The 21,979-nt window shown below is 45.1% G+C and overlaps 1 protein-coding gene across 3 annotated transcripts in view; it reads right to left on the reverse strand.

Moving 5' to 3' along the window:
- The window catches only part of RPS6KA1 (ribosomal protein S6 kinase A1), a 95,115-nt gene that overhangs the window by 22,233 nt on the left and 50,903 nt on the right, over positions 1-21,979 (reverse strand). For all 3 annotated transcript variants that reach the window (XM_048501428.1, XM_048501430.1, XM_048501429.1), the window contains exons 4-10: positions 15,327-15,443; positions 7,001-7,082; positions 6,653-6,733; positions 5,877-5,956; positions 3,753-3,859; positions 3,215-3,252; positions 2,946-3,088 (exon numbers count right to left, since the gene is read on the reverse strand). In XM_048501428.1, the coding sequence (XP_048357385.1) occupies positions 2,946-3,088; positions 3,215-3,252; positions 3,753-3,859; positions 5,877-5,956; positions 6,653-6,733; positions 7,001-7,082; positions 15,327-15,443 (648 nt within the window). The remainder of the gene's footprint in view (positions 1-2,945; positions 3,089-3,214; positions 3,253-3,752; positions 3,860-5,876; positions 5,957-6,652; positions 6,734-7,000; positions 7,083-15,326; positions 15,444-21,979) is intronic.

Consider the following 21,979-nt stretch of genomic DNA (forward strand, 5'->3'; position numbering starts at 1 on the left):
ACATGGATTTGCAAACTGTCATTTGAAACGACAGCAAACCAAAGACAGTTATTGTTCTATTAGGTAGCAAATATTGGCATGCTGGACAGTTAGAGAAAAAAAAACTAGGTAAGCAGCACAGAGACATCAGTACGTTTTGGAAGCTCAAATTACTGGCTGTTTTCTGAAGTTCTGAAGTTTTCTGAAGTCAATGCCTGATTCAAATCATATGCAGTCTATTCTCAAAGACCATGTTAGGTGAGTAGCTTTGTTAGTCTGAAGTAGTAAGAAATTTTTTGAATCTAGTAGCACATTAAATACTAACAAAATTTTCCAGGGTACAAGCTCTGAGTCAAAGCTTCCTTCGCCAGGTACAACCATTTGAGGTTTTTTTTTTGGTATGGAAGAATATGAATATTGGCACATTTTTCAGAGTCCACCTAGCTAATCACTGCCCATTTAGGTTGGTCTCCAAAGAATCCCAGCTTGAAACGAGAATGGCTACATATTGCAGAACGAGCAAGTTTGATCAGCTCATCTATGACAGCCAATCATGGGCTTTGCCAGCTGTCAAGAACTATGAATTTTCAGTTTCAGTTGCTGAAGGCCATTTAACTATGTTAGGAAAACTTCAAAGCAGGTGCCTTTGAAAAACTGAAAGAAACATCATAATTGGCAGCTGAACGAAGGAAAGCTCTCACTTGCTGTGGGAAAACCTACCCAGCTTCATGTTCGCCGTTCCTTATTACAATAGCTGACCAAGGTTTCAATCTTTGCCTCATCTATTCAACTTTTTCTCATTGATATAACTTTTAGACAATAAGAGCCTAATCTTAACCTCCTTACCAGGAAATAGTCTACACAAATGTAGGAGTCTCAACCAGTGGTCTTCTCTCCTTAATACAGAAGCCGAACAATCCCAAGTAAAACTTTCAACCCAGCGTGATCCTGTGTGTCGACTTGTCTAAACAGCAGATTCCTTTCTTCAGCCATTACTGTGAGATGGATTAAAATCACCCTGTACAACCACTCACTGGCTGCTACACATATTCACATGCTTTCAGTCACCACAACTTGCATTCCATTGTCTCTAGCAGTGAACATGGGGCCCGTCAATGTTCTTCCTGGTGTCCACATGTCTTCCGCCCCAAAGCAAAGAGCCAATCCCAGCTCTTGTCAACTTCCTGGGAGCAGAAGGAACTTCAGAAGAGCCCTCAAAGGTCTTAACGACCTGCCCATTTGGAAACGGCTGTCACCTGTGTAGCAGGATGCTTGGCTTGCATCCTCCACACATTGTGCGACTGGCCTGCCATTTTTTAATTTTGTGGTAGTGCCCACCACCTAATCTCAAAATTCAATAATGCCCTATAGGCTCAACAATGTCAGGAATTCCTGGTACAATGGAAAGCCCTAAGTTGCAAGCACATTAGTTCCAGGTTCTTAGAAAGGGGCTCACCCCTGAAAAAGTCATGAGAAAACTCTTTAAGCAATAAAGACCCTATGAAAAGAATCAGCCAGCCCAGAATGGTCCATAGGAACAGGACAGGCCCAGAAGAGAAAGTGCTAAGATACAAAGTGTTGCCTACAATTTCCAGCTCCCTGTGGAAATTTGCTAGGTGCCAACCCTTCATGAATTTCAGGGTCTGGTTTTATATGATGGATGTTTTTACTGTTGTTTTTAATTTTGTAAGTAACCCTAAGACCTCCGTAAAGAGTGGGGTATAAATTCCAAAAATAATAAACAAAAGAAAACATCTCTGATGTCAGTGATCTACATTTAGTCACCCCGAGAGATTATTCTTGCTGCAGGGTCCTCGTTTACATACCTTAACAGCAGGTCTTAGAAGAGAAATGTGCAGGCTTTGCACCTGCAACAAACCCAGACTAATTCCGTCCCGACAGCTACTCAGGCAGCACAATTACAGGATCTAAAAGCATCAGGGTCCTTCCCTTGCTTAGCTGCTGCAGGGCATCACCTGTCCACAGAGCCCTTCTGCCATCTGTCTGCACATCAGTCTCAGTGCAATGAACACAGACACAACAGTGTGCCTTGCAATGCTAACCAGTCCAGTCTTAATCCTCTGAAGTCAGTTGACTTACACGGGCCCAGGTCTCCACAGAGTTGCACTGCTAAAGTGGCAAAACCCAAAAGCCCATAGGAAGACAGTTCAGCTCCCCACGACTCTCTGCTGCCAACCTGAGAACTGTCACACTGCAGAGGGAAATTCTGGCATGAAACTGCTGCTGAACAAAATTGAATCTGCTGACTTTACTTTAATCAGTTAGACTTTAATCAGGACTGCATGGGTTTTTCCCCCCCTGACTGCTGGTTTAGAATTAGCATCGTATCATCCAGGACTGTTGCTGTAAATAGGTCACTCTGTTCCTATCTTGCGTATATTTGGGTCTGCCACAGAAGTATGCCAGATTTACTGGACCTCTCACATTTCATTGTCAGCTGGGCTCACGATGGGCAATAATATGCACCATGTTTCATGCATCTGATGAAATGGAGTCATGATTTTTCATATGTGAATCCCATGATAGAATATGCTAAATAAAATCTGAAAGTCTTCAAGCTGTCAGAGAACTTCCACATTCTGTATTCAGCAAGACTATGATCCTTCTAAACTGGCCTACTCCTACCCTCCCTACTCCCTTTCTGTTGCTTGAAGTGGAAATCTATCTGCTACTGTGTTTTCCCAAAAATAAGACAGGATCTCATATTAATTATGGATGTACACTTTGTGCATCTGATGAAGTGACTCACGAAAGCTGATACTGGAATAAATTTTGTTCAGTATTTAGTGTTACGGGACCTATGTTTTCTAACGGTACAGATGGGACATTGACTGAATTGACCACAAGATGGCAGCACTGATTCAGCTAACACCCATCCTTTCCAACATTTGAAGACAGTTTTCACCAAAAGCAGAGTTTTGGCACACACTATTGACTAACCATACCATCAAGACCCCATATGACCACCAGTCAGCACTCTGGGTGTGGCCCTGACGATTCACCACTTCTGGTGCCATGTACTCCACCGTCCCACAGAAAGAATAGGCCTTCTTCTCGCGGTCTATGGCTTCTTTGCTCAAACCAAAATCTACAAGTGGGATATGGGGTTGAAGGGGCAGGATAGAACAGAATGAGAGGACAAATTGTAACAATAACTACACAAGAAGACAGAGGGAAATCGCTGCAGGAGCATAATGTGTAGGAGACACCATACCTGTGAGTTTGATGTGCCCTTCATCATCTAGGAGGATGCTATGAGGAAGAGATAGGAAATGTGAATGCACAAAAGTCTCTAGGACAAATGCTAACAGATTAGGGTGGCCAAACTCTGGACTGAGAGCCAAAGTTCAAGTGTCTTCCTCAGGCTTCAGCATCACAAATTAAACTTTAGTTTTGCTCAATCAAATCCCAGTTTGTTGTGACATCTAAATGCAGAAAGTCCAACAAACTGTGAGCTGTTGGTGGGAATCAATTTGGGATTTTTCAAACGAAGGTTTGAGGCAGGTCTGTTAACCACCAGTGGTGTTAATTTTGGTTTGCAGTGATGTCCAAATGACAATGCAACACACAGATTTCCACTATTCTGGCATCCACAATTCAGGAAGAACAAGATTTTTTTGGAACCACCTGATAGCCAAGACCGTGCTTCCACCCCAGGAGCAAAACACACATTTCAGCCCCTCTTTGAGTGGTGCATCCAAGTTTGCAAACACCCCTAAGTCACACAGTGGAATCCTGAAAATTCTTCATACTTCTCAGGCTTAAGGTCTCTGTAGACGATGCCGAGGCGATGCAAATGACCGAGGCCCAGGGCCAGCTCTGCAAGGTAGAACTTCACGTCTTCTTCCGTGAACATTACCTGGGAGGAAAAGAGACATGAGCAGGGGGGTGAGGGTAGGGGGTGTCACACAACCCTGAAAGCAAGAGCAAAGGAGTTTTTGCAAGGGCTGGCTTCATCCTAAGCATCTGCAACTGTGCTGAACAAGGACTCTGATAACCCATATGGCAGTCCGTATTTCAAGACTCACTGCTCAATTTTGTTTGATAAAGCAAGTTTCTAGACCTCATCGATGGGCAAGTGACATGAAAATAAGATCTGGCACGGTTGGCTCAAGAGGCAGACTAAACGTTTCAGCAGACCCTTTGCCACGGTTGGTGGTTTGTGCACGCACGGAGATCTTTGAAGCAAAACCATTACTCTGGATCAGCTGATAAGACACATCTGCATAATTTATCCTGACTGCAGAACCAAACACTGAGGCACGACTTGGTGTGAAAATGTTCAGTACATCCAGCATCAAGAACTGCTCCCCGGTACAAAGTTAAAGATTCACTCCTTTATTTATATGCTCAGGCTGTGTACTCCCCCACCCCACTATAAGCACATTCTATAATCTAGTACATAAATCAGTTTTAAAAGCACACTCAAAATTGCTAAGTGGCAGCAGGAAGAGCAGATTTGGAATCCTGGGTAGGAGAATTTCGTGCACTGCCAATCCCACCAACATCACACACCTCCTCATTAGCAGTGCAGTTTCCTCTTACCCCATTGAGGCCTCTTCTTCCCACACTTTCTACTCCCCCCCACCAGTCACTCAGCTATATTGCTCAACCAGTTATACTGAAATAGCACAGAGAAGAATGACCAGGTCCCTGTTTTACAGTCATTTTGCTCTGCTTGACAAAAGGAGAAAGCTGGCAAAGTTTATTAGCTATATGTAATTCCTGTAATACGCTGTGGGCAGGGCCAGAGTGAGGGGGAACTGTGCCCTGGGCATGCATGCGCCCTGCACCCCTGCCACGCCCCCGCCCTGAAATGCCCCTGCATTGGTGCGTGCCCAGTGCGTCGTGCACCCCCACTGCCTTGGCACTACGCCACTGACTGTGGGAGTCAATTTTGGCTGAAAAGTAGGGTTAACACAACACAAAATGGCTGCCACAGGAGGTGGATGAAAGCACAAAATGGCTGCCATGGAAGGTGGGCGCAACCACACAGGGGAAGGCCTAAGTGCAGGTGAGAAGGGGGATAATTTTTAAAAATACACTGTGAAAGAGGTATGACAGAATAACACTAAACACTGCAGTGGAAGCTATCACTGAAACAATGTTATTCCAATCTGCCTAGCCAATTGGATCTTCAGTGGCCAGTCAGATGTGCCCTACGTAGCCACATCCACTTTCTTTAAAAAAGATGCTGGTAGGTGCCATGGTGTCCAAAGGCACTCGTTTGGGGACCTCTGTCACCTTCTATCCCATCTCTTTTGTCTCTCCTCCCCAACACTTACTTTGTCCCCACAGAGCTGCCAGAACTGCAGCAGCTCCTGGCCTCCTGTTACCTAAAGAGCAATACTATTGGGATCACCGTGTCTCTTGGCATCCTCAGAGACCCAGAGAGAATTTTTGCTGCTGGCAGTTCAAAAGGTAAGAGCATTGGAATGTTGTGTGGTTTCTGGGCTGTATGGCCATGTTCTGGTAGCATTTTCTCCTGACATTTCGCCTGCATCTGTGGCTAGAATCTTCAGAGGATCCTCTGAACATGCCAGCCACATATGCAGGTGAAACGTCACGAGAAAATACTACTAGAACATGGCAGTACAGCCCGGAAACCACACAACATTCCAGTGATTCCGGCCATGAAAGCCTTTGACGAAAGGTAAGAGCGTTGTCTGCACATACACAAACACTATTTTTTTAAAATCTGGAGAATATAATGCCCCTGCCCACTTATTATCAAGATGTTTGCCCCCCATTTTGTTAATTTACCACACTACTTTTCCTACGTCCTCGGGTACTGTGAGATATAATACTGCAATTTTGTGGAGCAGTTTACTCTAGAAAGGTAGCATAATAGTTCTGTAAATGATAAAATGACTCACTTCTTTGGAAAGGCGCATGAAGAGGTCTCCCCCTCGGAGGAAGTCAAGAATGAGGTAGAGTTTCCCCTCCGTTTGGAATGCTGGAAGGCAAGACACAGAGGAATTCTCATCATCCATTTTTCCGGATAGAAGGATGCAGCCAGCCAAGCCTGCATGACTTTGAAGTTTTTAAAGGAATAATGCAAGTGCATATATTATGTTGTTTGGCCAGCTCCCCCTACCTTACAACCCAAGTGCTAGCAAGCACTTCCTACCACTATAAACAAGATCTTGTTTGAACTATGGACCAGATCCTACAAGGAAGCCCTGATTGATATTAGATGAGGGAATTGCTTAACTGGAATGGGGAGTGGGTGAGAATAAAAAGCAGACGTTTCAGTGAAATAGCACATATTTTTTGCAACCAGCTCATTTTTTAAAGTTGTGGTTACCAGGGAACTAGCACTATGTCTGCACAGGACAACTAAGTGCAACTTTTATCTGTGAATCTGGGACTTGGCGGAGCAAATCCAGGTACGTTAGATACATGTGAAACACATGTCCAGTAAATCAGACTGCTAGTCCATCTAGCTTCACAGAGAGTCTGCTCTGCCTGACGGCAGCTCTCCAGTATCTTCAGGATAGAAGCAGTCATCACCACATTCAGCCAGATGGGTCTGGATGCCACAAACTAGTGGGCTCTGGGGGAACCAACCAAATTCAGATACGATAGCTTAGAACCCTTTTGCGATTTGCACGCAGACTTGGCATGGTTATGATCTTCTCCCCCAACTCACCATAGTGAAGTTTCACTATGAAGGGATGGTTGACTTCCACTAGGATATCCCTTTCCATTTTTGTCCTTGCTCGATCACGCACTGTCAACAGAGAAGCACAACTGAAACAGACTCTGGTTCCAACAGGAAGTAAGCATAAAGTCAAGGCGGCTTTTGCCATCACAGCAAGCCTGCATTTCAGGAATCTGCGGTTGTGTGTGTGGGGCAAAGGGGGGAGGATTTGATGGACACTGTTCCCTTCCCAAAAAGCAGGGCGGCCATCTATGCTGGGTGCAGGATTCATTGAAATGCATCTCCCGCAGAAGTCTTTACATCTATTTGGACCCCCTGTAGCATCCTGGGCCTCACCTTTCAGCGTGGCTTTCTTCAAGACCTTCATGGCATAGAGGTGGCTGTTATCTGGTGGAGTGATTTTTCTTACCAGGAAAACCTGCACAGAGAACAGCCAGAAAGACAGAAACACTTAGCAGAAGAGCAACGTTGCACTTACCTGTAACTGTTGTTTGTAGAGAGGTCTTCTGGGTAGACCCACGGGCGCAGGCCAGCTGAAGAAGAGATTGATCAGCTTCTGAGAAGAACTTGCTAGAAGCTCTCCCGAGCATTCTCCTCCTCCCCTTGGATAGGAGGGAGGAATTTTTTACGCCCAAATGTCACCTGACCCAGGGGGTGGAGGGAATGCTCCCCTCGGCTCCCCCTGGAGCACTGCCAAAACCATAGAACTCACCCCCAAGGACAGATCTCAGCGGGGCAGGTGGGAGGGTATGTGTGCCTGCACAGAAGACCCCTCTACAAACAACAGTTACAGGTTAGGCCAATGTTGTTCTTCCTATTTGTGGTCTTTAGTGCTGTCCCACATGGGAGAACAGCAAGCTAGCAACAGTCAGAGGAGGGTGATAGCAAACATGCGACAGAGAAAAAGGAGCCAAGAGGCAGGTAAAAAACTATAGGCTCAACAGAACAGAAATTGCAGCGCTGCCTTCCCAACAGTTGCATCACAACTGGAGTTCACATCAACAGCGTAGAGCTTCACGAAGGTGGAGGTGGGAGTCCATGTTGCTGCCCTGCAGATGTCCATAAGTTTGATGCAGCAGGTGACGCCTGGGTACGTGTGGAGTGTGCTCTAACGCTAATGGTACAATCAACCTGTGCCAGCTCATATAACTTTAAAAGGGTCCTACAAACACAATGAGATAACGTCTGGACTGAGACACCCCTACTTTTATGACAGCCAGAATACGCAATAAAAAGGTTGTCATCCTGTTGAAAGTGGCATGTTCCATCTAAATAAAAGAGTAAAGCTCCCCAGAGATAAAGAGTGTGTCATGCATGGTCAGACTCCGAAGAGGGGCTAGGGAAATAAGTGGGTAGCACAGTATCTTGGTTCAAATGAAATGGGGAGACTACTTTTGGTAAGTGCCTTAAACTCGGATGCAGGACCACCCTAGTGTAGTGAAATTTCAGAAAGGGAGGCTCACTCAGCAGTGCAGAGAGGTTGCTCACCCTTCTGGCTGAGGTCACCGCTACCAAATATGCTGTTTTGCAGGAGAGGAATGACAGTTCGCAGGAAGTCAAACGCTCAGTTTGCTCATGAGCTTGGCTAACACCAGGGACAAACTCCATTACTGAACAACTGATACACATGACCAATGTGCTTAATCTCTGTACAGTCTCATGATGAGGCTTCTACTGACCCTATTGTTGATGTTTTACACCATTCCTCTAAGAGTCCAGCAGCTCTACCCATGACAAAGGCTTTCATGGATACTGCTTTCAAAAACTGGGATAAGCCTAATGAGGTATCGAGTTCTTCCAAAAAGTTGGAGAACCTATACGGAGTACAGCAGTCATAAGAACATAAGAACAAGACTGCTGGATCAGACCAGAGTCCATCTAGTCCAGCACTCTGCTACTCGCAGTGACCCACCAGGTGCCTTTGGGAGCTCACATGCAGGATGTGAAAGCAATGGCCTTCAGCTGCTGCTGCTCCCGAGCACCTGGTCTGCTAAGGAGTTTGCAACCTCAGATCAAGGATGATCAAGATTGGTAGCCATAGATCGACTTCTCCTCCATAAATCTGTCCAAGCCCTTTCTAAAGCTACCCAGGTTAGCGGCCATCACCACCTCCTGTGACAGCATATTCCAAACACCAATCACACGTTGCGTGAAAAAATGTTTCCTTTTATTAGCCCTAATTCTTTCCCCCAGCATTTTCAATGAATGCCCCCTGGTTCTAGTATTGTGAGAAAGAGAGAAAAATTTCTCTCTGTCAACATTTTCTACCTCATGCATAATTTTATAGACTTCAATCATATCCCCCCTCAGACGTCCCCTCTCCAAACTAAAGAGTCCCAAATGCTGCACCCTCTCCTCATAAGGAAGGTGCTCCAATCCCTCAATCATCCTCATTACCCTTCTCTGCACAGAGACAACAGCCAACACTGGTGACAAGGTCTGTGAGTGGCACTGTACTTGCTGACCACTCAGAGATACCAAGGAAGAAGGCGACTGTGATCTGCTCTAACATATCCAAGAAGTCTCAGATACCCTCTCTACTGGCTTTGAACATTTCTTGCCCTTGCCTTTTCCAAGAGGAAGGCGGATTCCGCACGGGCGGGGAGCAGCATAAATGATCCTGGTGGAGCCCCAGGGCAGTTCGCATGCTGAGGTGCCAGCGGCCCCAGAGCAGCTGCAGCCCATGGAGGTGGCTCTCCTTTCCCCACACTCACTTTCTCTCCCAACAGAGCTCGGCAGCGATGGGGAGGCATGCCCATGCTGCCCTCCGACCCCAAGGGGTCATTGGGTGGGGCAGGGAAACCGTGAATGGAATGGTGTTTTAACCATTCCAGGGACACTGTATCGCCCATGCGGAATCCGCTCAATGCTCAAGCCTTGGAAGCAGAGGGGGGCCCTGCCGATGTCACCAGAATGGCGGACACAAACTGGGCCTTCGTCTTAGAATTGGAACCATCTGGGGCTAGAACTTACTTGGAGAGTGCTGCTTTTAGGCATGAAGCCCTCATGTAAGCCCAGGAGGGAGCAGGCTTTCCATGATGAGGGAACATGTCCCTCACTGAGACACTGTAAACACTCCCTGTAGGCATCATTCTTTGTCATCTTCGCCCCACACTTGTACATTTTTTTGAACAGTGCTCCATTCTCCATTTCATCAGCTGAAAAAAACTTTTTTTCTCAGAAGCCAACACACACATTCTCCTCACACAGCAGCAAAAAGAGAACTGAGAGGAGGGTTCTCTTCGCCCCCTGGGTCAGATGATGTTTGGGTGGGAAAAATCCCCCCTCCTATCTGGAAGGGAGGGGAGAGAACGCTTGGGAGAGCTTCTAGCAAATTCTTCTTGGATGCCTGTCAATCTCTTCCACGGCTGGCCTGCGCAGATCCATGTGGGTCTGCACAGAAGGCCATGAAGAGGAATTTTAGTGTGAGTGTGTGTGAGTGTGTGTGAGTGTGTGTGTGAGTGTGTGAGTTTGTGTGTGTTAGAGCGAGAGAGAGAGTGAGAGAGTGAGAGAGCGAGAGAGAGAGAGAGAGAACATTTCATTGTCCCTTGATGTCTTCAGTTCAAGAACAGCGTAATTTTGGCCGTTACCTCCAACACTAGAATTTTTACAAAAGTCATGTGTTAAGGCCCAAAGATGAAAACAAGACTAGTCTATAACCACAATTAAAGTTAACAATTGCTAGTCTATGACCACAATTAAAGTTAAATTAAAAGAACAAGGCCCAGATGGGCTCCAGCAGCCCAGTCTTCTTCCATCTGATCCTGAGCACAGCAAAGCAGAACACATGGAAGAGGTTCAGGTATTTCACTTCCGCTTTGAGTGTCCTGAAAGGCACTTTGGTTGGTACAGATTGCGAATGTCTGTCCCCCACTGGGAGACAGATGGCCAGGGGCATGCTATACCCGCCTTCATACTACCTCCTCTGGAATTCGAAGCACAAATTTAAGTTGATCGTGCCTATCTATTAAAAAAAATAACCCTCCCACTAACTTCACCAAACTGCATCATGCGCAAATGAAGGCTCACCATGATCTGGCCTTCCTTGTGCCATTTTCCTGCTCAATACCATCATTTTTCAGACTGGGGGAGAAGATGCTAGGTTGGCTGAGCCCCCATAATTGCTATTTGTGATGGTCTGCCAGCGGAGAATGGGCAGTGCAAAGTCCAAGCTGCAAGGACAGATGGTTTCTCTGAGGGAGCTTCTCCTTTCAGAATTCGCCAGAGTTTGCAGGCTTGGTGATGCCACCATCTCAGCATATGATGGCCGCATGATGCTTGCACATCAACACCCACCTGTGCCAAACCCATTTGCGGCCCACTCACTGCCGCAAGCAAAATCTGGTTTCAGCACTGGTTAGGAAACTGTCTCAATCACTTCCTGGTGCATACCGAAAAGGCCTGTTCTGCACCTGATGCCAAGTGTGATGTTCTACTGTTATCTTCTGTGTTTCTCTTGGAGCTGCTGCTCAATATTATTTATTTAGATGTTAATGCTATGCTTTTCGCCCCAATGGGGACCCAATACTTACACTATTCTCCAATTAAGCCTCCCCTTGTGAAGTAGATGAGGCTGAGAGAGAGCAACGGGCCCACGATCACCTCCTAGTCAGTTTCCATGGCAGAGAGGGAATTCTGAAGCTGGTGTCCCAGATCCTATCCCCCTACACCAGGGGTAGGGAACCTGCGGCTCTCCAGATGTTCAGGAACTACAATTCCCATCAGCCCCTACCAGCATGGCCAATTGGCCATGCTGACAGAGGCTGATGGGAATTGTAGTTCCTGAACATCTGGAGAGCCGCAGGTTCCCTACCCCTGCCCTACACCAACACTGGCTCATTTGAAGATTTTGCAACTATTAGAATTTTAGTAGCCTGCTTTTCACCAAAACAGAGGATCCGAAGCTGGGTCGAGGACCCCATGAGTATAATCCAAAAGAGGGACACGATACCCAGGTGCAGGTTTGAATCCCCACCCTGCTGTGGAACCTTGCTAAGTAACTCTCAGGCAGTCACATTTGCAGCCTAACCCACCTCACAGGACTGTTGTAAGAGAAAAACAGGAGTGGAGTATAATGTAAGATGCTTTGGGGCAAGGTACAAATGTAGCAAATGAAACAAAAAAGATAGCTGGGGTGAGAATGGGGTTTTTCCCCCCAAAACTTTTCTGAATGCGCAAAGAATGTTTTGGATTCCTCACTTCCAATTACTAAGAGACTTTTCAAAAAGTCTCCAGAATAGGTTGGCTGGAAAGTATACCACACAGCCACCCACAGCCTTGATAAATCCTGCATCTCTTAGCTTCATGTGGGGAAAAAGACCCCCACATACACATGGAGGATGAATGCTCTCCATATGCTGCACGTGTCGGCTAATGAGGATCCACTCTATTCTCTCCAGTATCAGAGGAGCGTGCCTATTACATTAGGTGTTGTGGAACAATAGGAGGATAACGCTGCTGCAGTCATCTTGTTTGTGAGCTTTCTGGAGGGACCTGGTTGGCCACTGTATGAATAGACTGCTAAACTTGATGGGCCTCAGTTTGATCCAGCATGTGCTTCTGAGTAAATCCTCCTAGGGTTGCGATTCACCCATTCAAAGCTTGCACGGTTGCTTCACCAAGCTTACTCCCAAGTAACGTGCGCCTTGGAGCCAACCATTTTTTCTAACCTAAAACCTCAGTTATTCAGGTTAAATTGCCGTGTTGGCACTTTGCGATAAATAAGTGGGTTTTGGGTTGCAATTTGGGCACTCGGTCTCAAAAAGGTTCGCCATCACTGTGCTAGAATAAGGGCTTGTTTATCTTTAAGATACAATGGACTCCTGTTGGGTTTTGCTGCAGCATACTAACATGTTAACCAGTGGTGAGAGTCAAATAATTTAACAACCGGTTCCGGTGGTGAGGTTCAAATAATTTAACAACTGGTTGTTTACAAGCACCATTTTGACAACCGGTTCTGCCGAAGTGGTGCGAACCTGCTGAATCCCACCACTGATGTTAACCCTCTGGAACTGTTATGCAGACAGAAATAAAGACAGGGCTCTGGTGCATTCTTCAGCTGCCATGCAAGTCCGGCCCTGCAATGGAAGTTATGGGATTGCAAGCCAACACTGGCTCAGCTGCAAATCTTGCCTCTGTGCCTGAGCCTATTTTATTTGGTTTTTTGTTGTCTTAAAATCCTTCTAAAATAGACACAAACAGTCTCTGCACACTGAATGGAGATTATCAGTGTCAAGAAACAGGGTGCCCTCTCCAACCCTTGCCACACACAGCTGCCAGCCTTTCAGAACTCAACCAGGAAAGAAAGCAGCCAGCGTTATGCAGTGGGAAAAGTGCTGTGCAAGGATCTGAGAGACCTAGGTTTGAATCCCCATTCAGACATGCAGGCTCACCAGGTGACCTTGGCTACTGTCAGTATGATCTATCTCTCTGGGTTGTTGTCAGGATGAACGGAGGAGGGAGAATGATGCTGTAAACAGCTTCTGAAGTGTCACTGAATCTGGGGGGAGGGGGATTGTTATCTCTGGCTACTCCGTGTGGCTGAATTCCTATATCATGGGAGAGAAGAGATAGTCTTGAACAGTCATTTACAAGTCATGTTTTGCGCAAGAAGGAGAGAGGGAGAGATCATTTACGAGTCTGGCACAAGCCCAGTTCCTGCACACTGTTTTTTAACCAAGCTAAAATTTGGACCAAACGCAGCCAAACTTCAATGAACAGCTGCTTGTAGAGACCAGAGCTGTTACGCGTTAGTGGCAACAGGAAGGAAGTTGGTATATATTTTCTCTGCTTGCAGCTTAACAGGGAAAGCACCATGTGGACAAAGGAATTTGCATGTGAGGGAGGGGAGAAGGAATGCAGAAGAACATTAATGTCATGTGGGAGGTTGAAACTCCTACCCAAAAAGAGGCAGAGAAGTGTGATGCTGCTGAAATAAAACAGCAAGTTTTACTATAACAACAAGCAGAGATCCTCCTCTCTACAGAGATTCACATCTTAAGTTATCACCAAGAGACCCAACTTATTTACCACACTGTTAAACAAGAACAACTCATCCCACCTATACAATGCACTACATCCTCAGCACCCATTTTTAACTGAGCCACAACACCTGCAGCTTTGATACACAGGTAATGTCAGCACAGCATCCACCTGAGCTACAGCTCGCTGGCATGCAGTTGTTATTCATGCCCAAACAGAATGCTAGTCCCATATGAAACTACCTGGGCCAATTTAAGTTCTTTTCATTTAAAGAGTGCCAAAGAGCTCTGCTGAAGGTTACATTTGTCATGGCAATTCTGCAACATCACAGCACCCCAACAGAAAGTTCTCCCTTCTCCTTATCTACAAGTTCTTACCATGGGAGTTTAGTCATGTAGCAAAACACAGTCCTGGCTTGGTTGGAGAACAGTCATAAAGGCTGCCACTGGTACAGGAGTCTATCTGACTTGGTTACCACCAATTAGAGATGACTTGGAGGTTTTAGATGGGGTGGATCTGAGAGCAAGAACTAGAAGCACTAGAACAACGTCACTCCCTTTAGTTTCCAATTTCATTTGGCCCACTCAACCATCTCCAGTTCAGATCTCTTTGCTGGGTGCCTTTTTTGGCGGCAGCAGCAGCAAAAAAAAAAAAAGGCAACGTGATAGGTGAATGGCAGCATTCAGCGTGATAACTGAAGGGCTATTGTGGGAACTAACTGGGATTGCAGACTGCTCATTCTAGTTTAAAAGGTATGTTCTTGGACAAGTCTGAAGGTTTCTTTGATTGCTCTGAGCTGCTGAACAACACAGTAATCCTGGCAAAGAAGGAAAAGGTACAAGGATACATTTTAGCTCCTTCTCTGTGCAACAGCCTTCAGAAATGGCATCACCAGGCCTCTGAGAGCTCCATCTCCTGCTCAGATGAAAACCATGAATCTGCTGTAGAGCGAATCAAGGTCATTTACTCATACTGGCAGCTGCCTCCAAGGTCTCAAGAAGAAGTCCTTCAGGTCAACTACTACCACTGGCATAGCTAGGGAGTGCAGGGGGGATGGAGCTCCAGGTGCCACTTCCTGGGGGCCAATTGTAGGGCTGCGCCCTCCCTCGCAACTGCGCCCCAGTCCAAATTTCCCATGGGGGGGTCAGGGCACAGGTGAAGCTGAGGTGTGTGCAGGACCCAGGTTGAGGCCAGGGCGCCGTTTTAGGAAGCTATGCCCCTGACCACTCCTTGATCCTTTTTAACTGGAGGAGCTAAGGATTGAACTTGGGACCTTCTGCATGCCAAGCAGATCCTCTGCCTAGCCATAGCCCCTCCCAAACAATCTGAACTGTCAAGCCAGAGGAAGGGCTCGTTCCTCCTATGACAAAGGCTCTGAGATCCATCCCCCCCCATGATGCTGAGATGCCTCAACTTCTGTACAGAAAACTATGTTGCTTAATTACAAGCAAAGATTTACCTTTTCTTCAAGATGACAGTTGCCACTTAATAAATGAATGCAACATGGCCGACTTAATTAATAATGAATGCAACATAGCTGACTGTACAGAGGGTTTTATGTTTCCTTGGATATGGGAAAATTAGGAATCCTAGTTCCTCTAAAGTTAATACTAGACAAGTCATCCTCCCAGATCCCTTTTGTTGGCTCAATGGTGGATAAACCTCATCTGCATGAACTCACTTTGCCAAAAGAACCTTGCCCCAGGACTTTAAGAAGCTCAAACTGTGATGGGTCAGCTTTCTCGGATCCCTCCTTCACGAGGTATGTGATGGTAATTTCTTGGACGGAGCCTTCATTCTGGAAGTTAAGAAAACCACAGGGTTAGCAGATCTTCAGAATAAACAGAAGGGTGGATTGGTTCTTTAGTCCACTGTATGGTTCTGAGTTCTTGGAAAGCAGGTTCATACTCTTGCTGGCTTGAATCACTCCTGAGATCTCAGTACCATGACCAAGCTCACAGAAGTTATCAGGCATAATTAGAGCATTGCTTGTAATATATGCTAGTCAGGTGAGCAAACAGATGGGAGGTTATCAGATTGCCTGCACCTTCCTAGAAATGCATACAGTAATCATATGCAAAACAGCTATGAAAAAGCCAAAGTTCTCAAGCCTCTGCATCTCCAAGTCATACTTTTTCCTGACCTGAAATGATGGGGGATGCTATCTGGCCCATTGGGAAAACTCACAGGGTTCCCATAATACTTTTTCCCCCAATGGACCATCTGTTATCCCCCAACTGTTTCAGGACACGTCTTTTCTCCATGTGCATCAAGGTCAAAATGTAAATGTACTGGGGAAAACCTGAGAGTTACATTTGACCTTTAGACAGAGAGGGACCTCAAGAGAGCCTACCTGTGTACTCTGTAACATGTGAATTCTTCAGAGACTAGAGCCCTGGGGTCAGGGCAACACAGAAATACCAAGTTAAATACTGCCAGAAGAAAACATTTGCTTGGCAGAATCAGTCAAAGAAAAGAAAATGAAAATAAAAAAGACAAGAGAAAAGAGATGAGAAAAGACAAAAGAGAAAGGAAAAGAAGAAAAGAGGAAAAAAGACGAGAAGAGACAAAGGAGAAAAAGAAAAAAGAAAAACGAGAACAGAAGATAAAAGAAAAGAAGAAAGAGGAAAGAGAGGAAAGAAGAGGAAAGAAGAAGGGAACGGATCTCCAGTTGATGATGCTCCCAACTTTAATTTCACACAAAGCTATAAAAAGTGACAAGTCACACTGAACCAAATCAGGAGAGGCCTCGGAAAGGCTGTCAAAAAGAAGCAGCATCTTTTTTTACCAAGCAGACTAGCCGCAGCCTGGAATGGAAAGGGTTTGCCCTGTGCTATGAAAGCTCATCAGTTCATACATGCATGTACACCCCTTGATTTCTGTTCATCTCCATGACTAACTGCTGAATTGTGTTAAGAGAAAAAATTAGCAAGGAGGGTGTACCTAGCTTGCACCACTTTCCTGAAAAGGTGTTTTAATACTGTTTTTCCAAAGTGATTAAAGCAGGCGGACCCCCATCTCAAAGCTTAAATCAGCAAAACTGCCAATAAAAAAGTTAATACATCAGCCAAATCTGTAAGATTTTCATGCTCAAAGCCCAGTTTTTCCAGGGTTGTCTATTTACTACTGTGGTTGTAGAGCCAGCAGATTTGTTGTGCCATACTTCACACTGGAATTTAAGACTATCCTGAAATCCATGTACACAGAAAGCTAGCAGAATAATTCTAGTTTAGCTTTCTACCTGACATGCTAGCTCAGTGGTTTCCAATCTTTTTTTCAAGGAAGGCAGCTTCTGAGTAATGGAAAAATACCATTAGGTATTTCCTCCAGGATGTTGCCAAGTTTTGTTAGGATCTACTAAAAACAAGGACTAGGAGAAGCATCATCATCATCACAGGAAAAAAATCCCATGAAATACAACATTAAAAGAAGCCTAGAACCTTTCTGCAGTCTTTTCTTGGGTCTTCAAGGATATCCACTATTTGCTCTGCAGCAGCCAGCTCAAAAGCTACCTGCCCAAGGCCCTTGTGCTATATGCTGCCTTAAGATGCTTGTGAGTCCTCCAGAATTCTCCATTAGGCTGAATGTTTAGAAAAAAAGAAAGTGTCTCGAGCCACAAACTTAAATTCTTGCCCAGCAAGTATTCTATGAGCAAGCACGCAGATTTGAAGTGGCATCAGGTATTCTGGATTTTAAGCATTTGAGAAAATTGTATGCTTTCATATTAGAAAGAGTCCCGGACAAATATGAGAATTAGCATTCGTTTTACACATTGCCTTTGTCAAAATCCTTATTTTTTGCATTACTGAACATGGTACTGATACTTGAGCACTATTGTTTATTGAACGACTATCAAACAGATGGAGGAGAAGGGTTAGGTAGGCACTAGGACCCAGTTGAAGTATTCTACAACAAAGAAGGTCTGGAATGTTGAATTCTGTGGCAGAGGAACATACAATTTACTAGCATCTTTTTATGAGACAGGGCATATCGGCAACCTTTTCACACAATGGAACAGTTTTCCAGGGAATTTCTTTGGCTAGAGAAACTCTGCCTCTGTTAAGCTGCACTGTCTTTAAAAAGATGTTTAAATTCTGTGGTGGTTCTGCCCCGAGACAAATAATCAACACACACAATCCTTCAAGTTTCAGAATCTGGCCAAGCTCCAGTTTATGCCAAATCGAGCTCTCCCTCCCAACCCCAGGACCCAGGCCAGCAGGAAGCTTTTATTCACCTTTGGGGCCCTACGAAGATGATGTACTCCTCCAACACCATAAACCCTCCCCACCCCCCCAACAGAAGCAGTATGTTTTGCTCTCTACTTTTCAGTGGTTTTTTGGCTGGTGGCAACTACTAGGAATGTTCACACCTCCGAAAATTACCCACCACTGCCATGGTAAACACCCTTGTTTGTTGCACGACAACGCTGATGCAGCTGGCACACCAACCACACACAGGCCTGCTGGCCCATCTGCTCAGCTTGGCTAACAGTGCTGCCGAAAACAGGAATCTGCCTCTTCGCAGCCTCCCCCTTGCTGCAAGGAAAGATTGAGGAGATGCCAAGGTTTGGAACCAGCATGGCTCAAAGGGCATTACTTTGTTAAAACTGGAGACTAAACAAAGAACTCAGAACAACTCATCTCAAGAGTGGCAGGCACAGGCGGCAATGCTGTCTTTCTCGGGCTCTAGTCCTTCAATCTAAGGCATGTCAAAAATTTGCCAACAATTTCACTTGTGGGAGTAAAAATGGCTTTTGAGAGCTGTATCCTAGGAAGCAGCTGTGCACTAAGTCAGACCACTGGCCAACGTCACCAAGCAGAGCTCCTTCTCAAACTTTCCTACCAGAAATCCTTTTTGCTGGAAAGGTCAGGGGTTGAATGCAGGGTCTTCCCTACCAGCCTTAGCAGCTCATCTCTTTGGACTTTTCATGAAGTGTCCAATCCATTTGGAAATGGAGAATGAACAGAGGGCCCGAGGATTTGAAAGCTGGCATCCACTTCGACCAAAAGTCCAACATAAATAAGACTACTTAGTGCAGCTGAAAATATCCCTCTCTCCTCCACTGCATTCTCTTGTCTAGTCTGACCAGCAAGGGCTCTCAAGGGTCTCAAGTAAAAGTCCTTCACATTACCTAATGGATCCATTTAGAAGAAGGCTTGGTTTTCATAGCCCACTTTTCTCAAACATAAGGAGTCTCAAAGCAGCTTGCAAACTCCTTCCCTTCCTCTTCCCACAACAGACAGAGAGAGAGTTCAGAAGAACTGTGACTCATGTAGAGGAGAGCTGGAAACAAATCAAGTTCTTCAGATTAGAGTCCACTGTTCTTAACCACTACACCAGTCTGGCTCTCTTTTAGCAGGTGATTGCAAGGACTGAACCTAGAATCTTCTGCATGCAAAGCAGATGCTGTCCTGTTGGACCACAGTCCTTTTCTAAATACATGACAGAGCATTTCTTAGAGATTGGCAGTGTAGCTGAAAGATAATTTCTTTCGCAGAAGCCCTCAAAGCACTGCCAGCTGCATTAAAAGAGGCAAGGTAAAGGTGAAGTACTGACCGGATCGGTGCTGTTGATAGTGTTCGAGGAAAGGGAAGGCAGGCTGTAAGGTTCTGAGCGCCGCTTGCTGTGCAGCCACAGTGCCAGAAAGGCAAACAGGCGAGGAAGCCGGGGTTCCTTAACCATGGCCATCATCCCATCGCCACCAGAGTGGCACATTGCCAGACACCAGAGCCCTGCGAAGTCCCCTATGGGAACATGGCCTGATAGGGGTGCTGTGTCAATTGAAGCACCTTCTGCTTCACAAAATATACAGGTGGTGTGAAGGCTCAGCTAACGGAAGTGTGGAGGCAGCTGAGCCTTCAAAGCAAAACAGGTTAAAAAACAGAGCTTCCTGCTCTGTCGAGAACCAAAACCCTTGTGGTTTATTCCTCTCTTTTTTATAATACTGTATTAATTTTCTACAATACAGCTCAAAAAACAGAAAAGAAAATAGTTTTAAAATTCGTTACCTTCTAACCTTTAATTTCAAAACGGCAGTAAGTATTTAATAAGCAGTTACTTATGTCTGAATCAACAACAAATTAATATTTTTACTATTCTTCTTCTATAATCAATTCAGCCTCAAATAAAAAATACGATTCCCATTTCTCATCAAACTCTTGTTTTGACCATCTGTTTAACAAGATTTGTTAATTTGCCCATTGTAGCATATTCTCTATCTTCCCAAAGTTCTGTGTTAAGATCTCTTTCAGTTTTCCAACAGGCTGGAACTATTATTACTTTGCAGCTGTTATTAAGTGCCAATTAAGCTTCTTTGGAAGATTTTCAGGAAAAATGCCTAATGTAACAGTTTTAGCAGTAAAAAGAAATTTTTGTAAAAGTATTTTTTTGCATTTTTATACGTACTTCCGTCTAATACTTCTTGATTTTTTTACACGTCCACCACATGTGAAAGAAAGACCCAACCTCTTCTTGACATCTCCAACAAAGACCATCACTATGTTTACCCATCTTCATAATAACTTTGGGAATTATATACCATCTATAAAACTATTTACACCAATTCTCTTTTAACATGGCTTAGTCATCTCCGTATTAGTTTGCCCAGCTTCATGATTTTCTGTTCAGAGCACTCCCCTCTTGTTTTCTGGCAGGGGGCTAGTTTACTTGAATTTTGTATCACTTCTGTAAAAGGCCCTAGCAGAGCTGATGTGGTGCAGTAAACAGAAAACCAGGAAACCTGAGCTGTGTCACAGAACTCAGTGAGTTTCAACTAATCATGATGTGAGCCGTTTGATGCCATGATCCAATCTGGGTTTCTGGTCCCCACCTGGCCTGAAACATTCCAAATTTCCTTGGGCCTGTCACTCTCTCTCAGTCTAACGTACCTCAGAGTTAAAAATGGATGAAAAGAACCTCCTGCAAGATACCTTCTCCTGTAGGGTCCAGACCCTCTCCCCCAGCCATGTTCTGTGCCCCTATCCGCAGAACTGAGGCAGGTGGCAAAAAGAAACAGGGCTGTTTCAGAGGTGACATCTTGACTTTAAAACATCTCATCCTTGCAGTTCTCTGGGTGCCTATTATACTGTCTTTTAGGTGGTAGGCCGAAGAAAGGCAGCCAATGGACACAGGTGTTTTCCAAACTAGACGAAAAGTACATTCTCAATCCTGAAATCTTAGAATTAAGACTGGAGGGTGTTGAGGCTAGGTTGCCCCAGCTTTCCAAAGTTTCCAGGTAAGAATGCTTGGCAGCGTGCACTAGAATTCCTACAGTTTAGAGAACTGCCTAACCTATTATTAAGATCACCTTCCCAAAGTCTTAATTCACTGTCTCCCCCCACCCCACCCCACCCCACCCAAACCCCACTTCCAACCACAATAAAGCCATCATTTTTAACTTTCCTTATCTCCCAAATAGACAGCACTTAACCCAGTGGTGGCGAACCTATGGTACGGGTGCCAGAGGTGGCACTCAGAGCCCTCTCTGTGGGCACGCGTGCACAGAGTTCGTCATGTGATAATAGTGCAATTATTTCAGGGAGATTATTCGCACTAAACCTAAGACCTAGTTTTGGGGAAGCAGTGTAGGTAACCCTGTTAAGCACACACACACACACACAAGCCTTTATTGGCATATAAAACAGGACAAAATTTTAAAACAAAACAAGGTTAAGAAATACAGTTAAAATTACTAATTTACAGTATAAAATTTGCCACAGTTTCACAAAAGAGTACATCAGAGCTGTTCAGGAGATTGGGTATCTTATAACACTCATGCCACTGAGAACATTGCAAGAAAATGGAATTCATGAACCCTGTTAAGCGCTGTTAAACCCTACTGATATCTATGGAAAGAACTAAAGTGTGATCCTTTACCTGGGAGTAAGCTCGGTTGCTGACAATGGGGCTTGCTTCTGAGTAAACCCTCCTAGGGTCGTGATTCACCCGTTTGAAGCTTTGCACAGTTGCTTCAAAGCAAAGCCACCGACTACCACCAAGCTTACTCCCGACTAACGCGCACCTTAGAGCCAACCGCTTTTTCTATACTAAAACCTCAGTATTCAGGTTAAATTGCCGCGTTGGCACTTTGCGATAAATAAGTGGGTTTTGGGTTTGCAGTTTGGGCACTCGGTCTCGAAAAGGTTCGCCATCACTGACTTAACCTTTCTAGTTTGGGGGAGGAATCATCAGCAATCCCCCCTTTCTTTAGCTTTTCCTCAAGAGGCACTGTTCCCTTGGGAATTGCGAGTCAAAAACGTCCATACTTTTAAAAAGTTAGTCTTTAAGGTGCCACTGGACTATGGTTTTATTTTGTGACAGACTAATATGATTCTG

Source organism: Sphaerodactylus townsendi, linkage group LG06 (assembly GCF_021028975.2).
Source record: "Sphaerodactylus townsendi isolate TG3544 linkage group LG06, MPM_Stown_v2.3, whole genome shotgun sequence".
Taxonomy (NCBI): Eukaryota; Metazoa; Chordata; class Lepidosauria; order Squamata; family Sphaerodactylidae; genus Sphaerodactylus; species Sphaerodactylus townsendi.